At 40.3% G+C, this 27,814-nt stretch overlaps 1 protein-coding gene across 1 annotated transcript in view; it reads left to right on the top strand.

The window, feature by feature from the left end:
- SUSD4 (sushi domain containing 4) overlaps nt 1-27,814 on the top strand; it is a gene marked incomplete at both ends in the record, with an annotated part of 74,414 nt that overhangs the window by 33,912 nt on the left and 12,688 nt on the right. Inside the window, 3 exons of the mRNA XM_081997143.1 lie at nt 8,511-8,723; nt 16,152-16,331; nt 19,851-20,039. Coding sequence (XP_081853269.1) covers nt 8,511-8,723; nt 16,152-16,331; nt 19,851-20,039 — 582 coding nt within the window. The remainder of the gene's footprint in view (nt 1-8,510; nt 8,724-16,151; nt 16,332-19,850; nt 20,040-27,814) is intronic.

Here is a 27,814-nt window from a genome sequence, read left to right as displayed (position 1 = left end):
CTTTAAGTATGTACCAGCTTTTTAAATCCCTTGTCTCTCAGTCTTCTCTAGTGTGCACTTTATTTAAAAGTTTAATATTATAATACTCACACATTAATCCTGATGGTCCCTATATCCAATTCTGCCCGTTCTTGGGAAAGTATAAAATCAGTTTCTATAGCACAGCTGAACATCAGAAATTGTTGGATTACCATACTGTTGTGTGCTATAAAAAATAGCATTGTCTAGGGAAGTCTGTAGTTGATTCAAGCATAAATATCAAATGCCCAACTCACACTTCTGAGTATTTGATTCCTGCGTCTTATAGAAACAAGGATCTCTGCTGAACACTGTGACATTTCATTACTTTGCATTTGCTATGATGAATATTATTTTATGCTATTGGCCTAGAAGAAATATTACTATAGTAACTAGCTCATGATTAATTTTTTATGGGTTTTTTGCTATATTTCCTAAGGGATGCCTGTCTAGACTAAAAATGTTTAAACTAACTCTTGGTAATGGTAATTAATTTTTTCCACAGTGCTAAAAATATAGGGCAGATAAACAACAATACTTAGATACTGCTTTTTAAAAACACAGCAGGCCCATAACATTCTTCAAATTATGGGAGTACAGTTTTATTTTATTTGGCACTTTTTTATTAGTAGCTTTCTGTTTTGTTATTAATCCTGTTTAGTGACCTAAGGCTGGATTCCCACATCGACAATATTGCAACTCTAATGAAATCCTTAGACATAAAATACATAAAATGTTACATATGAGGATGAAAATATAAGTGGTATTGATTAAGTTAATGAGCTCAGTTATTCATTTAAATCAGTAAAAAGGAAATCTTGGCATAAGTGATATATTATTCTTATTTTATATTTTGGATTTGTACATATTTAATTCCTTATGATGATTCTTATGGGTCACCAGTCAACAAGCACATGTTTGTGTTTTTGTGGCAACTATAATCTTTATTACAGTGCCTTATCAGCATAAGGAATAGGAGGATGTGTTAGGTATGTGCTCATTTATTGAAGCACATATAGAGCTTAATGTGCATTTACTGCATCCTTGTTTATATTATGGTAAAAGATGTTGTTTGATTATTTTTTAATCAGATTGTTTCAAAAACTCATCAGCTATGTCAAAGCATGTTTGTCTCCAATTAGAATTCCTAGATACTCTGTTCAGTTAAGAAGCGTGGAACTACTATTTTAAAGAAGAACCGTTGTAAAGTAGTTAAAATTGCCTTAAGTATAATAAATATGCATAAAAATAAGCTTATTTAAGCACATTTTATATTTACAATCCACTTAGAAACATGAAATATTATCTGTAACAAGGAAATTGAAGAATTCTTTCATTCTCACCTGCTGCTTTTTCACAGAATAGAAAAGAAAACCCTAGTTTTGTACTTTTTGAATTCCTGGTGGAGTTTGCAGCTTGAATAGAACTAGTCATTAAAATGCACTAGCTGAATAAATGGAAATGAAGAAAATAGTCACCTCATATTTGCAGAAAGCTGAACAAACTCTGGCTTCAGGTTTTTAGTTATTTCTGCCTAATGTTTGATTTGAACTGTCCTCCGTTCAGGCCTCAGTGTGCCAAGCGTTATCGTTTTCAACGGCTTTGTTCAAAAACTAAATACCCAGTTTAAATGTTTAGGAACTGGGAGGAGGTTGTGGGATTTCTTGTGTGATAAATTGGCTTTTATTCGCCCTGAATCATACCCCAGGATAGCCGTGGTAACTTTCTGTAATTACAACACAGAAGAACGGAGCTCTGTCAGCACAACCACCAGCAGATTCGCTTTCTGCCTTTTGTTTTTCATCTAAGTGATGGGAGGTTCCCAGGGTCACCCAGCAGCATACGACGTTTCATAAGGGTTCTTAAATTATGCAGTCAGACTTGTTGGATTACAAAAGGCTGGAAGCAACAAGTGCTTCTTGCATTATAAATGAAATGGCTTCTTTACAAAGGTGACATAGCTATATTAATTGCAAGAAGTTATGATTCAAGGGATGGGCCTGCGCCGTTTAGGATGCTAATTAGAAGAAACTCATTTTCAGGAAGGAACGCGTGCATCTTTTCAGTTCGCTGTGGGTTTGCTGAAGTGCTCTGCCGACTGCATTCTAAACCGTCTTCCTTTTCCAGCAAATTTAGGTGGGTTTTCCTCGTGCATTAGCCTACTGTCAAGGCAATAAAAGAATCCTGTATCAAGGTTCACGTTCAAAATTAAAAACAGTGATCGCCTCCGTGGCGTGCCATCATCTATGCGGGGTCATTGACCCTGCCCTGCTGATGCTGCGGCTTTTCCCCCTCTCTCCCTGGTGAGGTTCCCAGGCGGAAGCAGCTCCAGCCCAGCTCCTGGAAGACCCCTTCTGCCCTCCACGGGTGCTTCATCCTTCCCCGCGGCTCCTCAGGTTCCCCGCCGGTGCCCACTCTGTAGGGACCAGCAATCCTGAGGCTTTCCAGGGAGATGTCAGTTTGATTTAGCACAGAAATGCCCAGGGATGTGTCACGCCCAGGTAAGGGATTTTCAGGTTGGGCTGACCATCGCGCTCAGGAGCATCTCTGAGCGACTGCTCCTTTCCAAGCTCACACTGAGGAGAGGAGAGAGAGAGGTGGTGAGCATGGTGGTGGGCAAGATTTGGGAGCATGGAGAACTTAATAGGAGGGTGCAAGGGCAGGTGGTGAGTTTGCTTGGGGTGGGTTGGGGTGAAGGAGGATGGAGAACACAGGTGGGAGGCCAGGGCTGGGGGAGAAGAGGGTGTGAAATGGAAAGATACGAACACACTGATTTTCTTATTTTTCCTGCGATGATACTCTTGGGTTATACGAAGCAGAATGAAGCTTAATGGTGTTCCTGATTTTATAGATCGGCTTGTGGGTTAAGCAAAGTACCCACCCCCTGGAGGTCTTATTTGCTGTTCTGTTTCTCCTACAAAGTAATTTAAACTTCTCCCTTTCTTCCAGTGGCTGGTTGGGCTGCCCTGGAGAAGGCCCAGCCGAGTGAGGGGGGATATCTAACAGCGCTGGGTGCTGGGAGTACGTTCTGCAAGGGTAGCGAGGGAGGTCGTGATTCACACCTTAAACAGGGCAGGGTTTTACAAAGCTGCTGAAGTCTCGGGGGAGCTTAAGCGTGAGTGACCCTTAAGAGGTTAAAGAGAGTTTAGATTTTCAGCGGGTATTTCACTAATGAAATCACAGGTTTATAATTTCATTTCACGTCCAAGGCTAGATGCTAATCGAAGCACATCCTTCCTTTTCTTGTTGGGGGTTGGGGGGGGTGTTATGTGGATGGTTCAATTAACGTCATCAAGAGCGAGGAAGCGTAAACAGCCGCAGGCACGAGGTGCTGTGCCTGCATGGCTTTCGCACAGACGGGGCCGACACTCTCACAGGGATGAAAATGACTTTTCCTTTGCAGAAGGCAAGCAAGCCCTCGGCACGTTTGCGCTTGGGGCCCTTCTGCTTTAATCCTAATACGGCTTTTTACGGAGAGAGAAGCCCGAGATCAGCGGCTCCCGCGGTGTTTACAGACTCCTGGTAACAGGCGCACGCAGGCAGCCTGGTGCGGGCACGGGCGGCAGAGCCGCTGCCTCCCTCTACGACCGGCTGAGCGGGGAAGGGCTTGCGGGGTGCTGGACACAAACGCGGGTGTTGCGGTACGAGCAGCCCGTTCTCCACCCAGCTGAAGGCAAGTACTGAAAATACTCCGTACCTTTAACGTTATCACGCCTTGTGTGTCACTTTCCCTTCCCTGTGTGTATGTAACAAACTGGAAGGGGAGTGATGTCCCTGTTCAGGGAGGAGTGCGGCCACTCCTGAGCTAACCCGCGTCAGCGGCGTGTCAGTGAAATGCGATATAGCAGCTTCAGAGGCAGAGCAGTCCATCGGGTCTAGATTAGAAATCACCTCGTCAGCACCACGAATTTACAAGGTGCTCTAAAATATGGAGGTGAGGGAGGAGGGAAACAGGGAAAACAAAGGAGGAAACTGAGACAAAGGTGCGGAGAAATGGAGAATGACAGGAAGAGCTGAGGGATTCTTCCTCCTGACTTTTTTCAGGCATGTCTGAAGTTCATTTGTGGCTATCACGATTTCTTGTCATCATAAATATGTAATTTTTCCCCTGGTTTCCAATATTTCAAGCTTTTCATCAGGGATGAGATGAATCATTATATGCTTGAGAACATAAAACGCAGAATTCTAGAAATACAGTCCATTCAAATGAATTATAATGGTTCGTTTTACACCCCAAGGAGGATATTGCTTATTTTTCAGTCTTCGGATTAATTTGACATCATTTTTATATGGCTGACAATACCGAGTAATTTAGGTAAAATAGGAAGCCATATAAACTGCTTGTATTTTATCCACGTTAAAAGCACTGCTATTTTCTGATGACCTCCTGCTGGTCCAACGGTAACATGGTAAATAACAGAACTAAAATATATTCTTTATCAACTGCACGTTTTACTGGTGATGGTGACATTATGTACTCATTAACCTTATCAGAAGGTATTATTGTTCATTGTATTTTACACAACATTCCTGAAAGGTGCCATGATACAGGAAGTCTGCAACCTAGGCTAAATGTTAAGCTATTTTGATTACTGAAATAGTCAGTTCCAGCAGTAATTGTGTAGTCTTTACTTTAAGGATTTAAAGCCTTAAAAAAAAAATAGTATCCCATAAAGTTGTTGCTAGTGATGCGGTGTTGATTATGACAATGGCTGCTGACCCTACTAAATTTTTACTATATAGGTAACATGAAATTTTACTGCTTTATTTGACAAGTGTGTTGTACAGTTTTTACTAGTAGGTGCTGATGATTCCCTCTTCCCTCTTTGTAACCATGAGAAAAAGTCCGGTAGTCAAAGTGAAATTTCATTCTTTTCCCCAAAGGCGCATTGAAGGTTTTATAAAGAAACAGAATCCGTTGTAGTTCTAAGTTATTTTTTATCTTATTTGATATACTCTTTCCTGCAGGATAACACCTTTTTATTACAACCAAAAGATTGGCTTTCCCATTTATGTAACTCTTATTGTTCTTTCCAAAGATTAATCTTGTGGCTTTGGCTGAAAATTGTTTTGACTGGTTTCATCGGGTTCTAAAGGGACCAAAGCAAAAGTCCCGTCTATAACGTGAGATTATTCCTGCCATTATAAAAATACTGTATCACAACTTTGAGTACTTGCTCTTAAATGCATAGCTTTGAAAAAGGAAAGAAACTAAAGATTGTGAGAAAAATGACTTAATTTACCAAGCTGTATTTAATTGAAGACATGCATTTTCTCATTTTTGATAGGATGGAGATTAACTAGATGAGATTATATGAAAAGGATTATTATGTAAAGGGTCCAAGTCTCATACCATTAAGGACAACTGGAAGATGGCATTTCTCAGGGATGTTTCAGCATTGTTGTTCTTGAATATTGTACCAGAAGTTTCATGCTTAAATTGGAAAAGACTGATGGACTTAGCGCTCAGCTAAATGAGCTGTTGAAATACTCAGCACACCACTTGTGCAAGAGAGGAGCAACCCTGGTGAAAAATCAGAGCAGTTCCTGACTTCTCTAGATTGTAACAGCCCCTTCAAAACACCTGCGGTGCCCTCTGTGCGCTGGGAGATCCCCAGCACAGTGGCCATACCTCCTGCTATACCTGCTATACCTCCCTCACACACGTCCTTGCCTCTTTCTCGGCCAAAGCACGGGAAGAGGTGGCACAGCGCTGGTTTCACTGCTTTGTGCCTGGATCATATACCTCTTCAAGAAGAAGCTTGCCATACAAGTGACTTGCACTGATTTTAGTAGGACTGAGATTTGGGCCAAGTCTACTGTTGATAGCTATGGAGAAAAGATGGGGCTGGGGTTTTGTTTGCTTTGCCTTTATGATCTTACCATGAGAAGCTGCCGTATTGTGTGTGCGATCCGCCTAACTGGCTGTTCCGTGAGGCTTTTTCCTTCTTCCTTGCTTCAGGAACAAGAAATGGAAATGCTGCATGGAAGCAGTGATCCTGTGCTGATTCCATGTGTCATCTCTTATTCAGTATCTGAATAACAGCTGGCTCCTGGCTTTGTAGAAACCAGAGGGTACATAATTCAATTTTTCCATTCGTGTTCCATTCCATCTTGGGAATTCCCCTTGGGGATAGATTTGTCTGCTCACAAACTGCACTCAAGAAAAAGAGCCTAAGAGACCATCTTACTGCAGAATGATCCCTAGGAGGAATGAACGTCTTTGCTTGTGAAAGGTCACGCAAAAAGTGGCGGTGGGGTCACAGAATTAGGCTGCACCAGGGAAAAAAACATTCTTGCCTTCTATGTTGCGTTTTGTACTGACGGTCCCAAAATCTCTAACTTTGCGTATTTGACTTAATGAAAACTGAGGAACGAGCTTGACTCATTTTTTTCCCAGGCAAATTGTACGTGACCTCAGCCTTTCTTTTTTCTGTTGTTGCACAGGCAGAGTAGTAGGCAGTCGTGTACTTTTCCCTGATGCACCTAGTAAGAAAGGTGGGTTTCATTTATTATAATATTTCAAGGTGGGTTATAATATCCCTTGCCTGACTGCAAATTCTGAGATTACCGAAGTAACAAAATTGAGCTAAATGTCAGGTTATCCCTTGGTTTAATGGAAAATAATTAAGATCATCATTGACTTTATTGAAGGATGTGGGTTTGCTGCCTGAAGCATAAGAAGCTTCTTTATAATCTCCAGTAAAAATGGACAGCCCTTCTCTATTATTAAGTATTGCCTACAGTGTGTAACCCCATGAACATAATGACTGTATTTCTCCTTGTTTGTCATGTTAGCAAATGATATTGAGTCTTGAGCCATGCGGTAGGTGAGCGGGTGTGAAGTTCAGAGATTTGTTTGACTTGGCTGCTGCACTGACCCATCGGTTCTCACGAAAAACTTCACTGGGCAGAGGAGTAGAACCGCATAAGAGCAGATGCTCTGCTGCTCTTGTGCTGCTTCAGCAGTTGCAAAGAGAGGAGACGCTAGTGTAAGCTCTTTAGGTGAAGTGCCCCGGGCATCGGAGCACTGCAGAGGGGCTGAGGCTGGGTGTAGGTGACGGCTCTCTCCGGCATGTAGTTATTCGGGGTGGGTTCTGGCCATCAGGTCACCTCTACAGGTCATCGCTTGTAGTTTGGTGGGGGAGTTCAGCGCAGTGGCCTGGACTCAAATAAAATGAGCTGTGTATGGAGTCAGGAAAACGCAATCCTCTGTGGTGACCCCATGGTGGGCCCTGCCTCTGCTAGCGCGGGCAGGTCACTGGCCGCACGACACAGCGGCTTGGGGTCTGCTGCTTCTGCAGCCTTTGGCCAGGGGACTGAAGGCAGAAATTCAGCATTCAAATGCAAGAGCCCTTTACCACCCTCAGTGTTCTCCATTTGGCTGCCACAGCATCACACCGAGCCCTCCAGCGGAGGGAATGATTTGGCCTCGGGAAACGGAGATTTATTTTGAAAGGTCTTCTACTGTAATATCTTCCTTCTCTCACAGCGGCACTTCATGCTTGTCATGCAGGGACTAGCTGAGGCTCTCTGATACTATTCTTTTCAGCTCAAAACTTGCATATTTTCCTCCCACCGGCATTAATTGCCCCCCTGCTGTTCCTGTTGCAAAGCTATTCGCTCTTTCAGTATGCAGTACTTGTTCAGCGCTGCACTAAACCGTTGTTGCTTTGCAGTAAAAAAAAAAAGCTTCAGTTTATGCAAATGACATTGAAATGAGTTTGATGAAGTGATGAACAGTCACGTTTTGTGATTGCAACTGTTGGGTTTTTGTTTGTTATTTTACAGTTAATTTTGTGGAAGTAAACGGCTTGACAGACTCCCTTCTGGCATCAGTGCCGTAATGCAGCGCTCCCGTAACAGCGTTTTAAGAATTCGGTAGGGCCACCAAGCCAACGTGATAGGGGAATCACATAGACCCAAAAGGGACACGTCCAATGTCCCTTTTCCCTGTGGTAGAGCTCCCTCCCGGCTCATAATCTCCCTGTACTTAGCAGCTCATCTTCTATTTTAGTTGCTATGTCTTTGGATGGCAGTTAGGCTTCATGTCCTTTTCTTTATTTCCTCTTCCTCTTGGCTTCTGACATGTTATTATTCTTTCCAGTGACTGTACCAGACCTCCAAAATCCCATAGTCCCCAAGAGTAATTACAGATACATTACCGTGCGATCCCCACAGGTAGGTTGGGTCAAGTGCTTTATTTTTATACAGGTCAGCTACTGAGGACTGTGGTTGACTTTGCTTCCTCAGTAGCTGCATGACAAGACGAGAGTATTTCTGTCAGCTGAATATTTCTGCTGTAGCTGGAGGCTGGTCCTCTCCTGAGTCTGGAGTACCTGGTACACAAGTAGGGCTGCTAGTGGTCATTAATGGATGATGTGAGGCCCGCAAGAAAATTAAATGTCAAACGGAAAAACCTAGAAAAAGCATGACTATGGCTGCATGAGGAGTAAATGAACACAGTTTGATTGTATCTTTGTCTGACATAGGGTTTGATGACCTACATGCTTGTGCTGATCCTGGAGCTCCTGAACATGGATACAAGACACCCAGTGCAGGTGTTTTCTTTGAAAGTGTGGTAGTCCGGTTTCATTGCCAAGAAGGATACAGGCTTAATGGTACTTCAAAAAAACTTTGTGTGAGACACTTTAATGGCTCCCTGAGCTGGAAACCAAGTGATAAACCTGTGTGCCTACAAGAAGGTAAGTCAGTTTTCATAAAGCACTTTACCAGCGTCAGTTCTTCTCACTTGTCCATGTACCATGTTCGTGTGTCTCAGCACAAAGCACAAAAGAGTGGCATCCATTTCACTGCATCTTATTTGATACATACTTTAGTTTCCCATCCATAATCCCCATTTGTCAGTTAAATTTACACCGTGAGAGGCTGTGTGTGTGCATGTGCACATGTGTTGAACGAGACATAAAGAAATCGGAAGGAAAAAAGATAATACATTTCTCCTTTTACCTAGTTACAAATTGATGCAGAGAGAAAAAAACAACCTCCCGTATCAGTAAACTGTAATGATTTATTAAAGCTGTCCACTTAATACTCTTTCTGTAATATTTTACTGGGAAAATATAATGAATTTCCAATGCTACTGCTGCTGCTAATCAGGAGTTTTAAAGAATTATATTTTATGACATGTGCATGATTCAAGTAGGGAAATCAAATACGCCTGGACTGCAGAAATTTAAAGTCGTTGAGATAATTCAGACTGTTACGGCATAAACAAATTTATTTTTATTGAATTGCATTTTTGAAATTGTATTTGGTTTTAAATAATTAGGGCGTTGAATTAGTTTCTTCTTCCAGGAGTTAGATAGAAGGAGGATTAATTTTTCCATTTCCAAAATGGAAATTTTGTCCAAAAGTACATTTAAGCAGCACAAGTGATTTATTTCACCAAGTATATTAAAGCTATAACTTGTTCTTTTTTTAATTTATTTTTGGTCAACAGAGCTATTAAAATCAACAGACATGAAAAGTGTTAGTTAAATCAAGTGCATACATTTTAGTGTTGTGGCTTCTCCACTGAAGTCATTAGCCATTGCCTTGTTGCCTTCAAGAAGAATTCTATTTTAGGATTCTTCCATCTTTTAAAATCGGATAAATATATGGGCTTCATTCAAAAGCAGTTGAGACTTATGCACCTCATAAACACACCACACCATAGGATCATGCATCACTCGGCACGTATGAAAACTGCAACAACTTGTTTATGCTGATGGGTGGATGGGTATGAGAATCCTGTGCCGGAACAGGGGTGCATGAAGGGATGTGCCACAACAGGAGCAAGCCAGGCCTGGAAGGACCGTGCTCAGGAGATACGCACCCTTCAGTGGGGTGTCACACAGACTAAACAGTGGTCTGTGTCAAGGTGGTGCATGAGATACTGGAGAGAGTAGCCAGAGGCAGCTGGTATGTAGTCCATGGTCTTTCAGGTAGCTGCCCTGTTGGCAGGAGAGGTCTTGGTAAAATATGGACTCCTGGGCATGTGTGAGGCCACAGGCTACAGAGCCGTGAGGGACACAGTCTTGAGCTGTCTTGGGGTACGCACGGAGATGACAGCTGATGTGTGGAACATAAAGGCAATGGGGGCCAGTAACACCTGGTCATAATGATGGTGGGGGGCAGCTTCAAAGAAACAACCTGATGCCTTTAAAAATCATGTATGTGTGAAATTCACGCCCTCTCCTGCTACAGCCACTTTCCATAAATGCCCTTGTCTCTCATCTCATGGTTATGTAAGGAAGAATACATGTAGAGTGACAGCAGCGTATGTCTAAACTGGTTATTTGAAATACCAGCAAAAGCTATGATGCTTGGAAAATCTCTTTCCTTAACCACTGCAGGTAGCTTCTAGGAATTTTGATGTGCATCTTTGAAATAGTACCTGTATCATCCAGTGCAGTTGTTAAAACGAGCATCAACATGTTTTACTGAATATTCAAACCTCTTCCCAGGCCCCCCAGCCCAGTGGCAATCTGTGGAGGAGGTTTCTGATCACAATGCCATCAACAGCAAAACTGATGGCAGTTCGATCAACACTTGAGCTGGGTGTTTCTAAAAAAAAGAAAGAATTGGAAGATGAGAATGTGATGGATGATGTGACAACAGTTGCTTAAGAGATAATCATTACTTTACAGCACAGAACACTTAAAAAGGATTGCAAGCCAACACTCTGATCAAGCAAAGCACTTAAGCTTGAGCATAACCATAATTATGTGATTAGTCTTGTTAAAAGTTCTGTGCTCAAAATTAGGCATATGCAAAAATGCTTTTTATTATTTGGATTGAAGAGTAGGACCCTGATTTAGGATTTAGTGAAGCAAGTGCTTAAGTACTTTCCTGATTAACAGTGTAATAATACCTCAGGTATTATTAAAACAATCCTAGGGTTTAGCAATAAGAAAAAAAATTAGATGATGGAATTAATTCTTCTTTCCAATGCACAATACAACCACTGATTCAGAAGAAATACTAAGCAAAGGTAAGGTTAAGTTGCGATCCATGAGACCTAAGCATTTGCTTAAGTGGTTTTTAGAGTGATCCTTTTGTGTACTGGGAGCAGAATCATGAGAGAGGAGCACGATAGGGAGGTGGGTAGTGTAGGAATGTGGCACATCTGGAGAGCAGTTAAGGAGGAATTCTAACAGGGTTTGTAATTCTCAGCTGTCTAATGACATACATAAAAGCCCTCATTACAGAAATTCTGTAATGATATATAAAAAGAAATTTGAAATTTGTATCAACTACCAGAGAAGTAAGAAGTTAATGTTTTACTATTCATCATTAGCTATCACAAGGCAAAATGAACTTTATATTGCATTTACTCATTTAAGGCAGGGGCTGATTGCCATGTTTGCTATCGTATGCTATACATGCCTCTCATCCCAGTATATGTAAATGTCAGACATTGCCAGCTGAGCTTGAACAGTAAAAACACTCAATACTGCAGTTCATTTTAAGTTAATCTCAGAAGTTTGGATTCAACTAAGGATGGTTACATATAATTTTATGTCTCTATGTTATGTACATTTAATTGTCATGTGTTTACTGAAGCAATGTCTAACCAGAAACGAATGCTATTTACCAAAGGAAGCAAAGAAACACATTTCAGATTGTAATTGATTTTAAAACTAATACATTCACCTGGAGCTCTTCATCCAATCAATTTGATTTTATAGGTCAGTCATTTCTTGTTAAGAGGCAGGAGATTTTAAGTGTTAGTATGAGAATGAAGTTGTGTGACTAGTTGCCCAGTAAATGCCCTGTCAAAAATCTGTGTGCTTAGAGTTATGTTCTCATGTTGATCTACAGCATGTTGTGACTGTAGCTTCCATCAATTTTAATACGGTTATGCACATAAATACCAAAGCTCTAAGGTAGGAATTTTGTATTTACTGTTTAAGAGCAATATGTCATGTTGTTCACACTTCAATCTAATCTTCTCCCACTGTGATAATGTTGCTGCTGAGGCTGTTGCCCTACTTGGAACAAATGCTACCTCTTTCCTATGAGATTCAATCTAAATTTGCAGTGTATGTGGGGATGGCAACCAAGCGAAGAGCTGTGTCCTTCTCTCCCAGTCCTTCTGCAGGCAGATGCCTTCAAGATGTCCTCAGTGCCTCATTCTCCCAGTGACAGGGATGATAAACGTGCAGTAAAAGTAGTGGACTAGTACGTAGCTTGGCTACAGTTTTCCTGTATAACGTATAGCACTCCTTTCTCTTTGCCTTTGTCCATGGATCTGTGAGATGACTGAAATATTTTTATTTCTCCATGTCTAATCTGTCTTGCCCACTGTTTGTCAATCCTTAAGCCTGGTTCCAAGCGCTATCTGATGTTTGTAACCTGCGCTTAGCATGATGGCCACAGATCTTAGGCGAAGTCTCTGTGCACTGTTGTAATACAAGCAGAGACAATCTTTATACAACCTCAGAAATTTAATATACACTGAATTACTGTGTTTACCATCCACAGAACTATCCTACTAACACAGTACTATGGATTTAACGCTAGTGAAAAACAAGAGACAGTATCAGTCTTAAATGTTTACTTTTAAGAGCACAGGGTCCAGATGAGCTGTCCCTGCATTCAACCTATTCTTTGTGATGTTCCTTTCACCCTGTTCCTCTCCCTTCCAGTCCGTCAGTGAGGCTAGATGTAGTCAAGGCTAATTCAGAGACTGCTCCGCAGTGAGATATGTAGGAGCACTGGACCTCTGCATTTGAGTTACATAGACTAGTAAATAAAATAGTGCCAGAGCATGGGCTAGGGCACTGTTCTTCAATTGCACGTACCGTTACAGCATTAGAAAGGTCCCTGACATGGATTTGGCCAGTGTCAAGTAGTAGTCCCCAAGCAATGCCTACAAGTACCTTCCGGATTAGCATGGACCAGGGACAATTTTTGGAGGCTAAGAGTTCATCTGCAGTAGACACAAGCCATGCCAAGCCACCTGGTACCCATGGATGGTGTGGCTATCTCTAGAGTGTCCAGGTCATGCCTTCCTTCTGAGCTGCCTTTATGGTCCAGTTGTTCTTGGGAGCAGGGAGGGTGGTCCTCCTTCTGCATGGGCTGGAAGAAACAGTTCCATCTGTTGGAGTTGGAACTCCAGAGAGATGATGCATGGTTTGCACATAAACTAAAGCACTGTAACTATAGTGTTTAACAAATTTTACTCTTCAGCCCAATCTTCCTGTGATGGAGGACACACTTGGTTTGCTAAAGCCAAGAAATCCTGATGTACAAAGCTGCATCTTCATGAAAGTTAGGTCAAGATGAACCCTTGTACCTCACAGGCTGTCAGGCCTGCCGACTCCACCCCACTTCTTTGTGCCTCTGCAAGATAAGAAATCTGTTCCTAACTAGGGTGTTCTTTTGGCTGACCCATTTTAATATTCACACAGTACATATAAGCAGATCATGTAAAACTGCCAGAAAGGAGTGTAAGTCGTAGCCATTGCTGTTCGATGCTGGTTAAAGACCCTGTATTCCCTTAAATGGTTTAGCAACTTCCACGATTTGCTGAGAAGTACTTAGAATAAAGCAGTTTATTTTCTAGGACAGGATATTTTAAAATCCAGTCACTTATTCTCAGCTTATCCAAGCAGAATTTGTGCCCACTAATCCAGTTGTTTGTGGAGAGACGGCTACTGCAATTTATGCCTAAGTGCTAAACAATACGAATTCAGCCAGTGGGAAAGCATTTGCTCGCAAGGCATCAGGAAAAAGAGCTGTCATACTGTGGTCCATTGGTCTTGCGTTCAGCCGGTGCTTATAATAGGCCTGTTATCAAAGTCAGCCAGGACGTCGCAGGCAAAGGATGGTACAGTGAGCAACTTATCACTGTTCCCTGCCAACACCTAGCCGATTGAAATGATTCGATCTATAGCTGTTACTTGGAATAATGGGGATGAAGTCACTGTAATAGATCATTCTTACAGAATCAATTTCCCCCGCTTTGAAAGTGAAATCTCGTATTTTCCTGCAGTGTATGTATATACACACCTCTTTTATTTGTATAGCAACCGAAAGCTGTTATGCCAAAAGCGTGAGATATTCATCTGCTGGCATCCATCTCCGACCTCTTCCTGCGTGGCCGCAGAGCGGGATCCCCATCTATCTCATCCTGTCCTCGGGGGTGCCCAGGGCAGCCTCTTCATAACAGCATTCAAGGCTTAGCGTCAGGCATTTCTTACGGGACATCCTCTGCTGTCTCCCCTATGGATCATCTTGCCTGAGAGAGAGAGAGAAAATTGTTCAGTCTTTGAAGGGGATGTCTGCATCCTCAGGCCAGTGCATTTTATAACGTTCTGTTAGGGTACACATCCTGCCAGACTTGGGCATTTATAAATGAATAAATTCTAATAAAACTTCTAGCCGCGGGTTCTCAGACTGCCTGACAGCCGTTCCTGTTACAGGCAGCAGGAGGTGCCTGCAGGAGGTACCTGCAGCAGCAGCCGAGGAGCTAAAAGTAACAAGAGAAATGGGGGAATTTTTGACTAATAATACGTTCAGGGCCCATACTAGAAGTTAGTGAAGTACAAGGTGTTTTAGAAAACATCCCTATAATGGGAGGGTAAACAGAAAAATATGTTTTAACTGGAGAAGCAAGACTCTTCCACTTCATATTAGTAAAATTTAGTGATGGAGTCTCAGAAAAATAGATACCCTAGTTTGCCTAAATAAATAAATACGTTATGAAATACGTTTGCTCTTAGTAGTTTGCGTGTGCTATGCGAAATGACAGTTTATCTTGCTTCTAGTTGCCCTTTTAAGCAAATAAGCAAGCTTGTTGCTATCTACTTTGTGCATGCTCACAATTAATTGCTAAATACAAATTTAGAGTTGCCTCTTCCTCTTTAGTGAGAATTACCCATGAAAATGGCAGAAACTTTCTTTTTTATGTAAGTCTCCAGGGACTTCTGAAACTACTTTTTTTTAATAAATACTGCATTCTTAAATGATGATAATTGTCTTTTGTGGTAGAAGTGTTGGGAAAAAAAGAACAGCATAAAAAAGGCTTATAATACTTTTACTGTCTTGCTTTTATTTGAAATACGTTGTGGGTTTTGATGCCTGGAAACTTTTATCACCATCTCTGTCATGGATTGCCTGCTGGCAGATAAACAGATAATTTTGATTATGTTTTCCCAATATTTAATTTTTTCCTCTCTTCTGTTTAATCTCACTTTGCATTTATGAGGAGGATGAACTTCGAGTCACCTGGGCTATTCCCTCATATCCTCATGGCTTGTCTCTTAATTATTCAATATTGGCAGAGGGTTTGTAACCCGCCTCACCCTTTCCTTGCACTTTCCACAACATCTTTCATTTTTTAGTCTTCTGGGTTTTATTTTATATTTTGGTGTCTTTGGCACTAGTATATACACTGAGATATAAGACTGTCCAATACATGTATCACAGATAGGTAATGGAGCCCATGCCTGTATATCACTAAAGGTTTGCAGTCATTTCCCACGTTGAGAGTCTTCTACAAGCACTCTGAGATGCTGCTCAGGGCCTTAAAAATCATGCCCTCTAAAGGCATATGAATTGAGGCACATAAAAATACCTGATTTAAAACAGACTCAATGAGATTAAGGTGAAAACATTCTCATAATGAACTCTGTGGAATGGAGCTGGATAAACCCTTGTAAATGTATCTGATTTTCATCTGTGTCTCTGCTAAAACTGCAGTTTTTCTGTGTTCCTCATGCCATATCTGTATTTTATCTTTTCTTTTGTCCTGTCCTTAGTGCTGTCAAAAAGTCTGCCTTCGCTTGGGACTTCGGGATAGTCAGACTGGGTGGTGTAATTTGTACACATGATGAATGGAAGGACAGAATTAAAAACAGTCTTCCTAAACGCTCTCAATTTTGTTTGTTTAAAAAGGTCTGGGGGAATGATCCATTATTGTAGCATGTCAGCTTCTACTACAGTGTGATAGACTTTGTAACCAATGGTTAACTAGGGAAAGGACATATTTACTAAAATGCATGTATTTTCCAAATGGTTTAAGCAGAGCACTTATATTAACTGATGACTTTTGCTTAAGAGCTTGATTATTGAATAGCTAGCCATGTTTTTTTAATTAAGTTACTATTTTTTTTTTCGTGAAGTCACAGATTGCCTTGTTCCACATGTTGAAGATGCAGAGATTCATAACAAGACATACAGGACTGGCGATAAGTTAATAATCAGCTGTCATGAAGGATTCCAGATCCGTTACCCTGACTTAGACACCATGGTTTCAATATGTCAAGACGATGGAACATGGGATAATCTGCCCATTTGTCAAGGTTTAGTACACCAGCACATCCTGTTTTATAGCTCATGCACCTTGTGATAGTTTGCCAATATTTTTTTCTACAGTTGTAAGGATGTCAGTGATCTGATAAGCTCCACTCTAGAGTATTTGAATAGTGCTGCTGCTAAAGGTTTTTTTGATTTCTCCTCCCCGTTGTTCACTGCAGGAAAGAACATGCCACTTTCTGAACGTACCCATGCTTAAAATACTACTATAAATATTGCTTTTTTTTGCTAGTCTCAAATCTGACACAGATACATTGCATTCTAAAAAAAATCAGGATTAAATCAGCCAGAAGTTCAGCAAAAGATCTGATGGGCAACTGACATCTTTGCACCAATTAATTTCTGAAAAGATGTAAGCTTCTAACTGCAGTTTACCTTTCTTTTGCTTTATGCAGCAGTCAGGGATAGAGAGAAGCTGGAACCTGTTCTTCTACTGGAGTTTCCAGCAGGGTTATTGATCATGTTCACAGTCCATTAAACCCATAGGTGTTGACTGAAAATTCAGGGTATGCACAGGAACAATTTTGGCCAGAAAAGCCATTAGCCATAGAACTAGTGGTATGAGTAGCATGGGATCCCAGCTTCGCTTAGACTGCAAGAAATGGCTGGAGGAAAGCCAGCTTTAGTGAATGGAAATTCAATAACCCTGGGCTGCTATTACCTTGACATTTCTAACACACACGTGTTAGCACCATTGACTTGGTTTTAACCAATTCACATCTTGGTAACAAGCTTTATCAGCTGAACAGCATCGAGAGATTTTAACTGTTTGTGCTAAGGAGAAGACCAGTTAGTATTAACTTTCCTCAAACCCATCTGTGGTCTCCTAAAGCTGACAGGTCTTTGTACACACTTACACCATTACATCAATTTGCAGAATCAGGGCAAGCAGGCAGAGGAGCTGGGACACTTCTCAGGACTGACGGTGGCAGGGTGAGACATAAAAGTCAGCGCTTGGCCTTTCTGCTGTGAAGTGATGAGGTTAATGGGTGCCAGAGTCCAAAGTTACAGAAGCTTAGTTTGTATGGGTCTCCAGGGCTAGGACCCTCAGTTTGGGGCACATCAAACTCTGTCTCAAGGTCTTGTTGTAGACTCTGGTGCAAGCATGTAGAAATTTAGGCACATTACAGCTAGCTCAGTGTATCTGAAGAGGGCCATCAGAAAAGGGGAGTTTTCACAAACCCGTAAAAAAGCGGGTGCTAGTTTCAGGATGTCTTATCAGCAATGGCATGGGGTGTGGCAGTATGAAATATACAGCCCATTTTTGGGAGTGAGTGTACCTCACATCTAATTAAGGTAGATTAAGACTCTTGCAGTTAGGTGAGATGACTACTCAGAAGATTCATTTATAGGTACAGTATTGCCAAAGATCCAGGTGGAAATTTTGTGAGAGTCAGTATTAACTGGGTAAGCAAAAGTCCCCCAAGTACCCCTCGGCATGTTACTTTCTTCTGTTGCTGTATGTATACAATGAAACACAATCAGTTGCTGCTACTCAATATTCAATATTAGCTGCTTTTAAAAATAAAAGCAGTGTTAATAAAATTTATGAAATCAATTGCACAAGAGCAAAGTGCTGCAACTACCAGACAGGTAGAGAATGGGCAATTCAGATTCAAGTATCTATCTGCCATATTTTGCCAAATTCTATAAGCCTGTTCTAAAATTGACTCCAGGAATTTTCTTTTTGCTATGTCAAGCACTAATAATCTCAAAGGCACTTGTCTATTTGCACTAGGTAGGCTGTCAATTACATTTCCATGGCCCACCCTTTGATTACAACAGGCAGGGGAGTCTCATGACACTAACAGTGGGAAAGGATTGTAAAGCGTGTAAGAATCCAACTTCAAACTACTTTTGCCATGAGATAATAATGATAATTACTGATCTGGAATTATGTGAATTACTTAGCAAAAAAAGGTCAAAATGACATTTTCAACCAGCTTGAGGTGTTTGGAGACCTAGGGCTTTTCACAAACACTTGGCGCTCATACAAATTCAAGCAAATCTCTGCCCTGCTCCCAATGAGAATTAAAATTCTGAGCCAGCAGGACAAAATTTTCCCTGCTACAGTTCAGACGAGAGTAAGCTTGGTCTTGCTTGAGCAGTCTACTCTCTCTCTCTCTCTGTCCCACTGGAGGCTGCTTATATCATCCTGCTCAGTGGGCTGCTCGGTTTACAGGCACTGGTGTGTTATGTGTGAGGCATACTTGATCAGGGGTACGAGCAGTAGCCTGTAGATAGGATGCTCAAGCTTTATTTGAGCAGGGAGATAACCAGCTAGTAAAACAGCTATCAAAACCATTGCTCTGGTAGTACAGTGTGCTGTAAAAAGCTTTCAAGTTTTTTCTGTTGTTTTCTTTTGCTTTCCTCCCTCAAAAGGCCATTGTAAGGGAATAACTACTTGAAGCGCTGGCGAGACTTCTTTTAGATGCCAGTATCTTACAAGAAGTTCTCAGACTGATTTTAGTTTCCCCTGCAGGCTTAAAATCATGAGAGTCCCATGAACATCCTTCACAAATTCTTAGTAGTGGCAAGAGACCTATTTATGGATTGCCATAATGCAGCTCCTATTAGTCTCATAACTTTAGAATATTATTTTTCATTCCCTGATTACTAATTATCTTTCCGCCACATTACTGCAAATTAAAAAATCAACAGTATTAAGTATTACCCAGAGGGTCATTTCTAAGGCCATGAGGAATTTTTTTTTTCTCTAGTACAAACTCTCATCTAAATACCAGCTCAAGACAGACTCTGAATGTATGTAAATGACATGTTATAAAGTCATGTCATCTATTAAATTCACTGCTCTTTCTTGCACCAAATATGGCTCGTGACCATTTAGCTGTCACGGCTCAGTGCCATCCATGGTACGAATCCCTCAGAAGTAATTCCAGAAGTAGAACGTAGTCTCTGACTACATTTACAATTTCTGGTGGTAACAAGTACCTTTACTTTTTGATAACCTAATTTGAGACCTCATTCAGTGTTTATCCTGGGACTGCTCATGGGAAGTCACGTCCTTTCAGACTTTCTCAAACTGGAATTTCAAAATCATTAATTCTGTCTGCGAATCTTTTACAGTTGTGTGCACTTTGTCACAGGAGCAGTTTTAATATTAAAGATGGTTTACATGCCTGTCAATTTTAAGAGGAGGAATAAAACTCATGGTTTATATAAATGTCAATCTTTATTTAGTAAAGATTCTACCTCAAAAAGAAATTGCCATCTGCTTAGCCAGTGAATGTTTGTGAAACAAACCTTTCCTGGATTTGCTGAGAGTGAATCCCATGCTAGCAAAGCATGTGGGCTAAACAATGAAAGGGTTTGAAACAGGATAATGAGGCATATGTATCTGAGGGAGATCATGCAGGCATGCCATTCATAGTAGAGAAGATGAAAACTATCACACTCCTCAATTTAGGAATTATAACCAAGATGTGTAAAGATGACTGAGGTAAGCACCTTATAATACAAGATACTTCCCTCTTCTTAATTTGCAGGTTGCCTGAGGCCATTGGTTCTTCCTCATAGTTACATTAACATATCTGAGTTCGAGTCCTCCTTCCCCGTAGGAACAGTGGTGCATTTTCAATGCTTTCCTGGATATAAACTAGAAGGGGCAGAGTTCCTTGAGTGCATGTATAACCTTATCTGGTCAGATAGCCCACCTAGGTGCCTTGATGTGGAAGGTAAATGTCTTACTGTTTATTTATCTTTCAGTTTTGCAAAATCAGCATGTTCTATATGATTTTAACCCAGGGCTATAACCGTGGTTGTGCTATATGTAATGTTTCCGCAGGCCATGCAGAGTGTATCTGGATTTTGTTGCGTGCAACCTATTGTGGTTCACTGCACTGTTTGCTCGTGGCGTTCCCTAACTAATATTTGCTCTCTTGGTGTCCAAAGTGCAAGAGAGGAAGCTCTTAATGATAATTGCTTTGCTCTTAAACTGTAAATTCTTTGGAGCTTTTATAATGAAAATACTGGGGAAGTTATGGAATTCACATTCATGTGCAGATAGTCTGAGTTTCTATATATACAGATAGGCTTCCATGATAAATGAAAAAATGCTCCATAGAAACTCTTAGTTTGGGCTGTACCTGCTGCAAACATTATTCAGTGCTACACAATGCTGCACGCTTTAATATTTGTCTCTCACAGAAGTTAACCTTAAAGATGGATTTGCAACCGAAGTGACTGAGCTAATTTATTGATTAGGAACATAAAAACTATGGTCACTTGGTGTCAAACAGAGGTAAATCTTACCAAGCCAAAAGGAATAACCTGTGACTCTAGCTGCAGTGCTGGAATGGAGGATCTTGTAGTGCCTTGATATTTGCGTCCCATATATTTAAAACAAAGATACCAAATGGATTGCTGCATACACTGTCAAAACCTTGTGAACTACCTTCCTCCATCTTCATATTGCAGCTTGAATGCAACATCCTAGGAAGTTATCAGAATCCAAATATATCCTCTACATTTCATTCCCCTGAAAGGACTATATTTTTGCTCTGTTTCAAGCATGTAAGGAAGCTATCTGTATGTAGAATTTAGCTAAAAGCAACTATAAGAATTCGTATGTGGTACTTACTTATGTCACTGAGCTAAATGCTAAGCATTCTGGAAGTGCAAAAAATTTGCCAACAGCATCAACAAAGTGATATACTGCACAAAAATAATAAAATGATCCTTCTTTTTAACTGTCAATTCAAGTTCCAAAATTCTAAAATGCCTTTGCAATTTTGGAATGACATAACAAAATTAAACTTTTTTTTTTTAATTTAGCACACCATAAAAGAGTAATCCCAAATCAGCTCTATATAAACTGTTTTTGGAAGGTTTGTTTGTTGTTTCTAGCATGGCAAATATGTTGAAAAAATCAGAAGGGCCCTGTTAGGCTTAATCCAAACAGCATAACTATTTTGATAAAATTGCAATACTCCAGTTAGGAAGATAAGAGCATTAAAATACAGAAACTCAAGTGTATGAAACAGAAGAAGTTGTGTCGTACCCTCACTTAACACAGGTGAGCATTCCAGCTCCTGTAAAAATACCTGGGAAAACTCATGTGCTCATTGTTTATTGCTTGTATTCTAAAGTCATTAAGAGGGTTTTTTCCCTTGAAAATTTAAAAATGGGATAAGGACTGCTGCCCTGAAAGTTCTACATTTTAAATAACACATCAAAAGTTATCATCCCCAGTCAGCTATGATGATCTGTGATAGAAGGGATCAGTGTGTCAGCTACTGGGTCAAGGCCATCTGAGAGGCCTCATGAATTTTGATTTACATCCAGCCTCTTTTTTAATAATTTTCTTATTACTCTCTCTGTGAAAACTTTCTGTGGTGATTTCATGTTGGCGACCCATCTGTGCATGTGTTGAGTGAACCACAGGAGACCAAAGTCTAGAGCATAACGCTTGCAAAAGCAGGTTCTCCTCAGCTTTGGGGCCGTCCCTGCTTCTATTGGGGCAGGAGAGAGAGCGGCATCGCTAAAAGGTCACCCCTGACAACTCCCCTTGTGAACTCTATTGTAGGGATGCTTCAGCTGGTATGCAGCGAACTTCAAAATTATATCCAGACAGGGTAAATCGACTTGAGATGCTCTCGTTTGAAAGTGTTTTGTTCAAGTGATTTATCCAAGGAGTGCCAGTCTCCAGGAATCTTGTTACAATCCACTACTCTTAATTAGCGGTCAAAGCTCCCTCCCTGCATATTTTTTATTCCGCACCTTGCATACCAATGTCAAGCTCATTTTTCAGCATTCCTTGCACGTGTGAGGTATAATCTCACCAAGCAGTATTTTTCACAGAGGAAATCTGCAAATAAAAAATTAATTCCATTTATTTATTTCCATGATCAGTTCAAAATTTATTTTAATGACATTTCCTGCTCAGTATTTTAATATGGTAATGATTAAAAGCAAATGGATGTTAGGAAGCTGTAGTAAACCATGTCAGAGCTTTTATTCTTCTCTAAACAATGCTGCTTACAGCTTTCTTATTTTGATATATGTTCTTCTTGAAGCCTTCACAAGAAGGAATTTCTTAAATGTGTGTGTAATCACAGAAATGCTATATGTCAATCTCGTGAATTTTTCCCTCTTTGGTAGGCCAAATAAATTCTGAATTAAGGGTTTGTAGCTCCATTTAAATAAATAATTACACCAGGGACCACTCAGCTCCCATTGTACAGCATGCTTTCTTAATGCTCCGTCCAGTCTTATTCTTAATATTGCGAAGCACAGAGCTTCCACCAGCTCCGGCAAGAGACTGATTTTTGCTGATAGGGAAGAAGAATTTTCTGATAATTAAAATCACTGTTGCTGTAGTCACAGTAGTGCATAAAAATTGTGTTACCTGGTACTGAAGTGCAGCCAGCACTGCAGAGTTATGCAGTGGCTTCTGAGAAACAGCTGGTTTCTTCTGATCAGGGAAGTTGTTATAGCTCAGGCAAATAAGGATGCCTTTAGCTCAGATTGCCAAGTATTTACTGGTATAAGATCCTCTTCTTAAATGCTTGTACCTTTGCCAAATTTAAAACATTCAGATTGATTTTTGAGTGTCTGCCTCAAGCTGAATCATTTGGGAAGCTTCAGTTGAAATGGTTCAGCTATATCTGAGAATGACAGTAGAGGAAATGGTGTTGTTTTACCAGTGCTAGAAAATTTTACAGTCATTTAGAGGGTAAGATGAAGCATTTAACACTGAATCTCCTTCTCTGTTAAGTCCTCAATTTGCATCCTTAACTTTCATAATCTCCTTTTTCTAGTGGAATTCCATAATTATGCAAAAGGTTTTTAAGCTTTCTTTTGTAATGAAACTCGCTAGACACTTCCAGGGATATACGAAAATCTAAGGAAAATGTTATTTTTTTAATTTATATGATTTTTAAATTACCAATTTGGGGTTAATCATCCATCTGTAGAAATTGATGTAAGTTAGTTATTGCCTTCTGTAAAATTAGATATGCAAAAGATGGGTGGGAAAACCTCAAATGGAAGATTACCACATGGGGTATAAACATTAATTGTAAAATCAGATGGCTTCCAAAAACATTGGAGGAGAGCAAACACTTGAAAACATACCGATATGGAACTCTGTGAAAGAAAATGTATAGAACTAGGAAATGTTTATGATACGATACTTTAAGGTGAATAAAGAGATTACACAGGATTTGGAGAAATTTAGAAACAAAACCAAAAAAGCCTGGCCATCAGTACTTTGAAACGTGATCTGCCTATGATTACACACCTTGCCATCTGGACTCTGTATTTTAATCTTTCATGCACTTTGGAAGACTTCAAAGAAGATGTAAAAAATAGTCCTTATAAAGAACTGGGAGGGAAAGCAGGCAAAGAGAGGAAATGCTGGAAGAATTTGATTATAATGTGCTAATGCTAGAATGTAAAGCATTTGTCTGGTTAGTGTAATTGGGAATTCCTGGCTTTGTATTTAAGAGTAAAAGGGAAAACAAGTTGACTGAATTTGCAAACAACAGACATGATCCTATTATCTGGAATGTCTGGTTTCAGCATCATCCCAGCTGAACAGAAGAGCCGGTCCTGCAGGAAATCAGATATATTGCAAGATCAAAACTTCATTCTACATGCTAGGATCAATAGAATCTGTAGCTGACATTAAGCTTGAAAGGATGTAAAATAGAAAATATTTCAAATTTTTGTAGATTCAAAATTGAAATGAAACAAACATGAGGAACAGACTTCAAAGAGGAGATTTGATGGGTAGAAGAGAGGAAAAACATAGAAGAAAACTGAAGGCATGTCACAACTCTGGTATATAAAACCACCTCATTGTGAGGGGAGGTGAAAAGATACAATGCTAAGCAACCACCAATAACAGAAAGGATCCTGAAAATTATAGAAACTATGGAAGAAAGATAGGAGAAGGAAGGGATTAAGAAAGTTGCACAACAAAGCCAGAAGAAGTGCAAGGCAGCCCAAAAAAACCTACCTGGAGCACCAGGAAATTTCTGGAGAATGAAGAGTAAGACCAGCAAAGTATGCTAGAAATAAAAAAAAAATTGAAAGACAGGCAAGAATACAGGACAGAGCTTTAAAATGATTCTTCTCAGAAACCTGAGGACAGACACTCATAGAGAGGGTCTGGTAATTCTGACACAGAACCTAGAAAGTAAAGAGCATGAGAGAGCTCTGGAGGAGAGTGATGTGACAGGTGAAATGCCATAACCACTTAATATTTCTAAACAAAGTAGCTTAAACTTTCTAACCAATTGCATGCAGGATACTTTGAAGAAAACTTCAAAAATCTTAATTTTTATATAACAATTGCTAAGCCATAAACAGTGACTGACACTGAGCTATACATTTGATAAACTATGCCCTCAAAATATTTTAAATTCTTGATGGAACATAAAGCAATACACTGAGAAAAAAGATACAAGTCAGCCTGCAATCAGTTTATGTTCAGGAGTCAGAATAAATTAAGCAATCCTAAGCCTGAGATATTGTACATTGGTAAGAATGGATTTCTCTCCGTGTTTCTTTGTTGACATTGAGAAGGCTTTACGTAAATTCCAACACGACAGACTGATGCGTATCCTCAGGGAAGATAACGTTGATGTAGCAGATCTCCAACAGATAAAAACCTGTAGAGGGAGCAGAGGGCAACAATACAAGCAAGCTGTGAAACACTGTGGTATTAAGAAATTGACAGAGGTAGATACCAGGATTCTGTTCTATGTTTACACCTACTCAGCTCACAGGCAAGAAGGAGAACAACTTAAATATTGCTCAACTGCCAAAAGGGTTAATCCAAGTTAACTGAGTTAATGTTAACATAAAGACGCATTGATAGCCTTGTTTTTAATAGTTCTGACTAGAGTGGCATTTCAGAAGATATTCACTGCCTACAGCAATACTTCTTGTAACTCAGGAACAACAACAAGCCATAAATGCTCAGATAGCAGCAGCCAACAATATCTGTAAGCACCTTTACTTGGGCAACACCTTTACATAGGTGACACCTTAGCCTGATGGACAAATGATGAAATAGGCTGATAGTGTTTTACCCAGGGGGTGATTAAGTTGTAGAAGGCAGGTGTGATGAAGTTTAAAAGGGTAGTTTTCTTTTAAAAAAATCATTCAATAACTCTACGTGTTTCTGCACTGTAGACAGTCAATTCATTCATCACCCAGCAGTGCAGAAATGATACGCGTCTGGCCACCCTGTATGAGTGTGGACATTGAAGCACTTTACAGAGCTGCTCATAGTGACTTGGAATGTCTGGATTTCTGTGCTGTTGGAGAATGCTGAAATTCATCTGGACACCTTTACCCACAGCTGAAGAGGCGTGGAAAAGAATTGAATTCAGAAAGAGCACAGTGACATGAAATCCTAGGCAGACAAACCATGTTCTTCTGTGGACATACTGCTTAATAATCATCCAATCCCTTAACTCCAGCAGATGTGCTGCAAAGTGAAACAGAAAGAAAACCAGACCACATTTTGAGACAGAATGATATACAAAAGTGGGCTTTTTACAGCTCTTGTTACGAGGGATGGTGGGTTTAGAGAACAGTCTTCAAGTTGAAGACATTGTCTGAAGAAGATAAATACCATTATATTTCTAAGTGAGTGCTCCTTTTTTGCATTGCAGAAATCTTCTTTGATCTTGGCTGTGATTGAAATAGATGCCTTCTCCACTGTTCACAGTTTTTCAAGAAAAACTTTTCAAGAAAGTTTTTCAAGAAAGAACAACAACTCATAATCTGTTTCTTTTGTCTTCTGTTTCTGCTTGATGCACAGGATTGTCACAGTAAATCATTATTTTACACCTGCTCTATCACCTGTGTACATTTCAGAAACTCCTTAGCATTTCCAGAATCAGCCAGACATCCCAACTTTTTTATGGAGCCATAATTTCTGCCCTGTAGTTCCCCATTAGCTGCCAGATGCATGTAGTGTTTTACCCACTTTGCTTTAAATATGCTGAGGATTGGGGGAGGGAGGGGGAAGCAGACAAAATTTCTCCCTGAGGCCTGTTTTATAATATTAATCTTTAACTGTATCTGGCAGGGCTCCTCGGAAAGGAAAAGCACACTACATTGTCTACCTTGAAATCAAATATCTCTGTGCTTTATGGACACATTCATTAAATTTGGCTACACAGTGCAATCATAAAGCATCTTCCACAAAAGGAGGGAACTGTAGCTACAGACCCTGTGCATTGGGAAGTCTACTTGCTGCATAGGTTTGTTCACTCCCAGAGATAAAAAACAATATTTAAAGGGTGGCAGTTTCACCAATCAGTGTAGGGAGGCACTTGATAACTAAACATAAATAACAGAAACCGATACTTTTCCATGCCTTCCTAGTCTTGTAAGCTGGTTTGTGGTATTACAGTGCTAAGATCACCTGCTGGGTTTCTTCCCCCTTTTTTTTTTCCTGGTAGCACTCTATTGGGAATGGGACCTTGTGCTTTTCCTTCTCCCAGGTAGTATAGCTTTATTTCCTCAGCCTTCAACTAAGTCCTGGAATACAGCTTGTCTATTCTGGCATTCTTTCTCTTTGTCAATCCCTGATGAGTGGTGTAGGTGACACCACACAGGCTCAAGGGATTCTTGCTTATAAACAAAGAGGAAAAAGCTATTAAAGAAAGAGGGATTAAAATAACATAAAAACACTGATATGTCCAGCTCACAGTGAGCACTGGCTTCTTCAGACAGCCCTGTCAGGTGCTTTTATCTGTCTGGTTTTCTTAGCCAGCTTCCCAACAGCTTTCTTTCCCTCCTCCACCTCCATTCTACTTCTAAGCACATTGAGCTTTTCCAGGTCTGGGGTTATCCTGTGATGCCTGTCAAATACCCAATCCTTGACTTATTTTGAAGCTCTCTGATTCCTTCTTGTTAGGTGTCTGTGCAGTCCCCAGCATCTGCTTCTCAAAGTCCTAAAAAGACCATTACTGATCATAAAGTCAGACACTCATGAGAAAAGGAAGAAAGAAAACTACAAGCAAGTGATGAAAAAAGCTAAAACGATCTGCTGTAAATGAGACCACAGTGCTCCAAGCACTCCCATGTGAATAATGAGTATAAATATTTCCTTAAAAATAATTATGGGCCTCCTGCTAGAAGGAATCCTAGCTCTCTATTGTGCAAATTCGTCATCAATTATTTGTAGTTTAAATTAAAATTGCACTTTTTAACTTATGACTTATAGGAGAAAGATCACCTGGGGTGTGTTTCATCCCATATCTGTTGTGAAATGCATTTGAAACTGAAGACTTTGGCATTAAGATCAATGTTTCACAGGTTGCTGAGCTGTGAACGGCAGTATTGTGGAGCATGAGTGCGAATTTGGCGTGATGCTGCTGTGGGAGCTCAGCTGACTGGAACTGCAGAACGGTCTTGTTAATTTGTAACTCCAGTAATAAGGAAGCTCTGTGTACAATAAGTGATTGTAAATCACCTTCTGTTTCCA

The sequence above is a fragment of the Phaethon aethereus genome (assembly GCF_964289735.1).
Source record: "Phaethon aethereus genome assembly, chromosome: 3".
Taxonomy (NCBI): domain Eukaryota; kingdom Metazoa; phylum Chordata; class Aves; order Phaethontiformes; family Phaethontidae; genus Phaethon; species Phaethon aethereus.
This window is presented reverse-complemented; position numbering and strand designations above follow the sequence as displayed.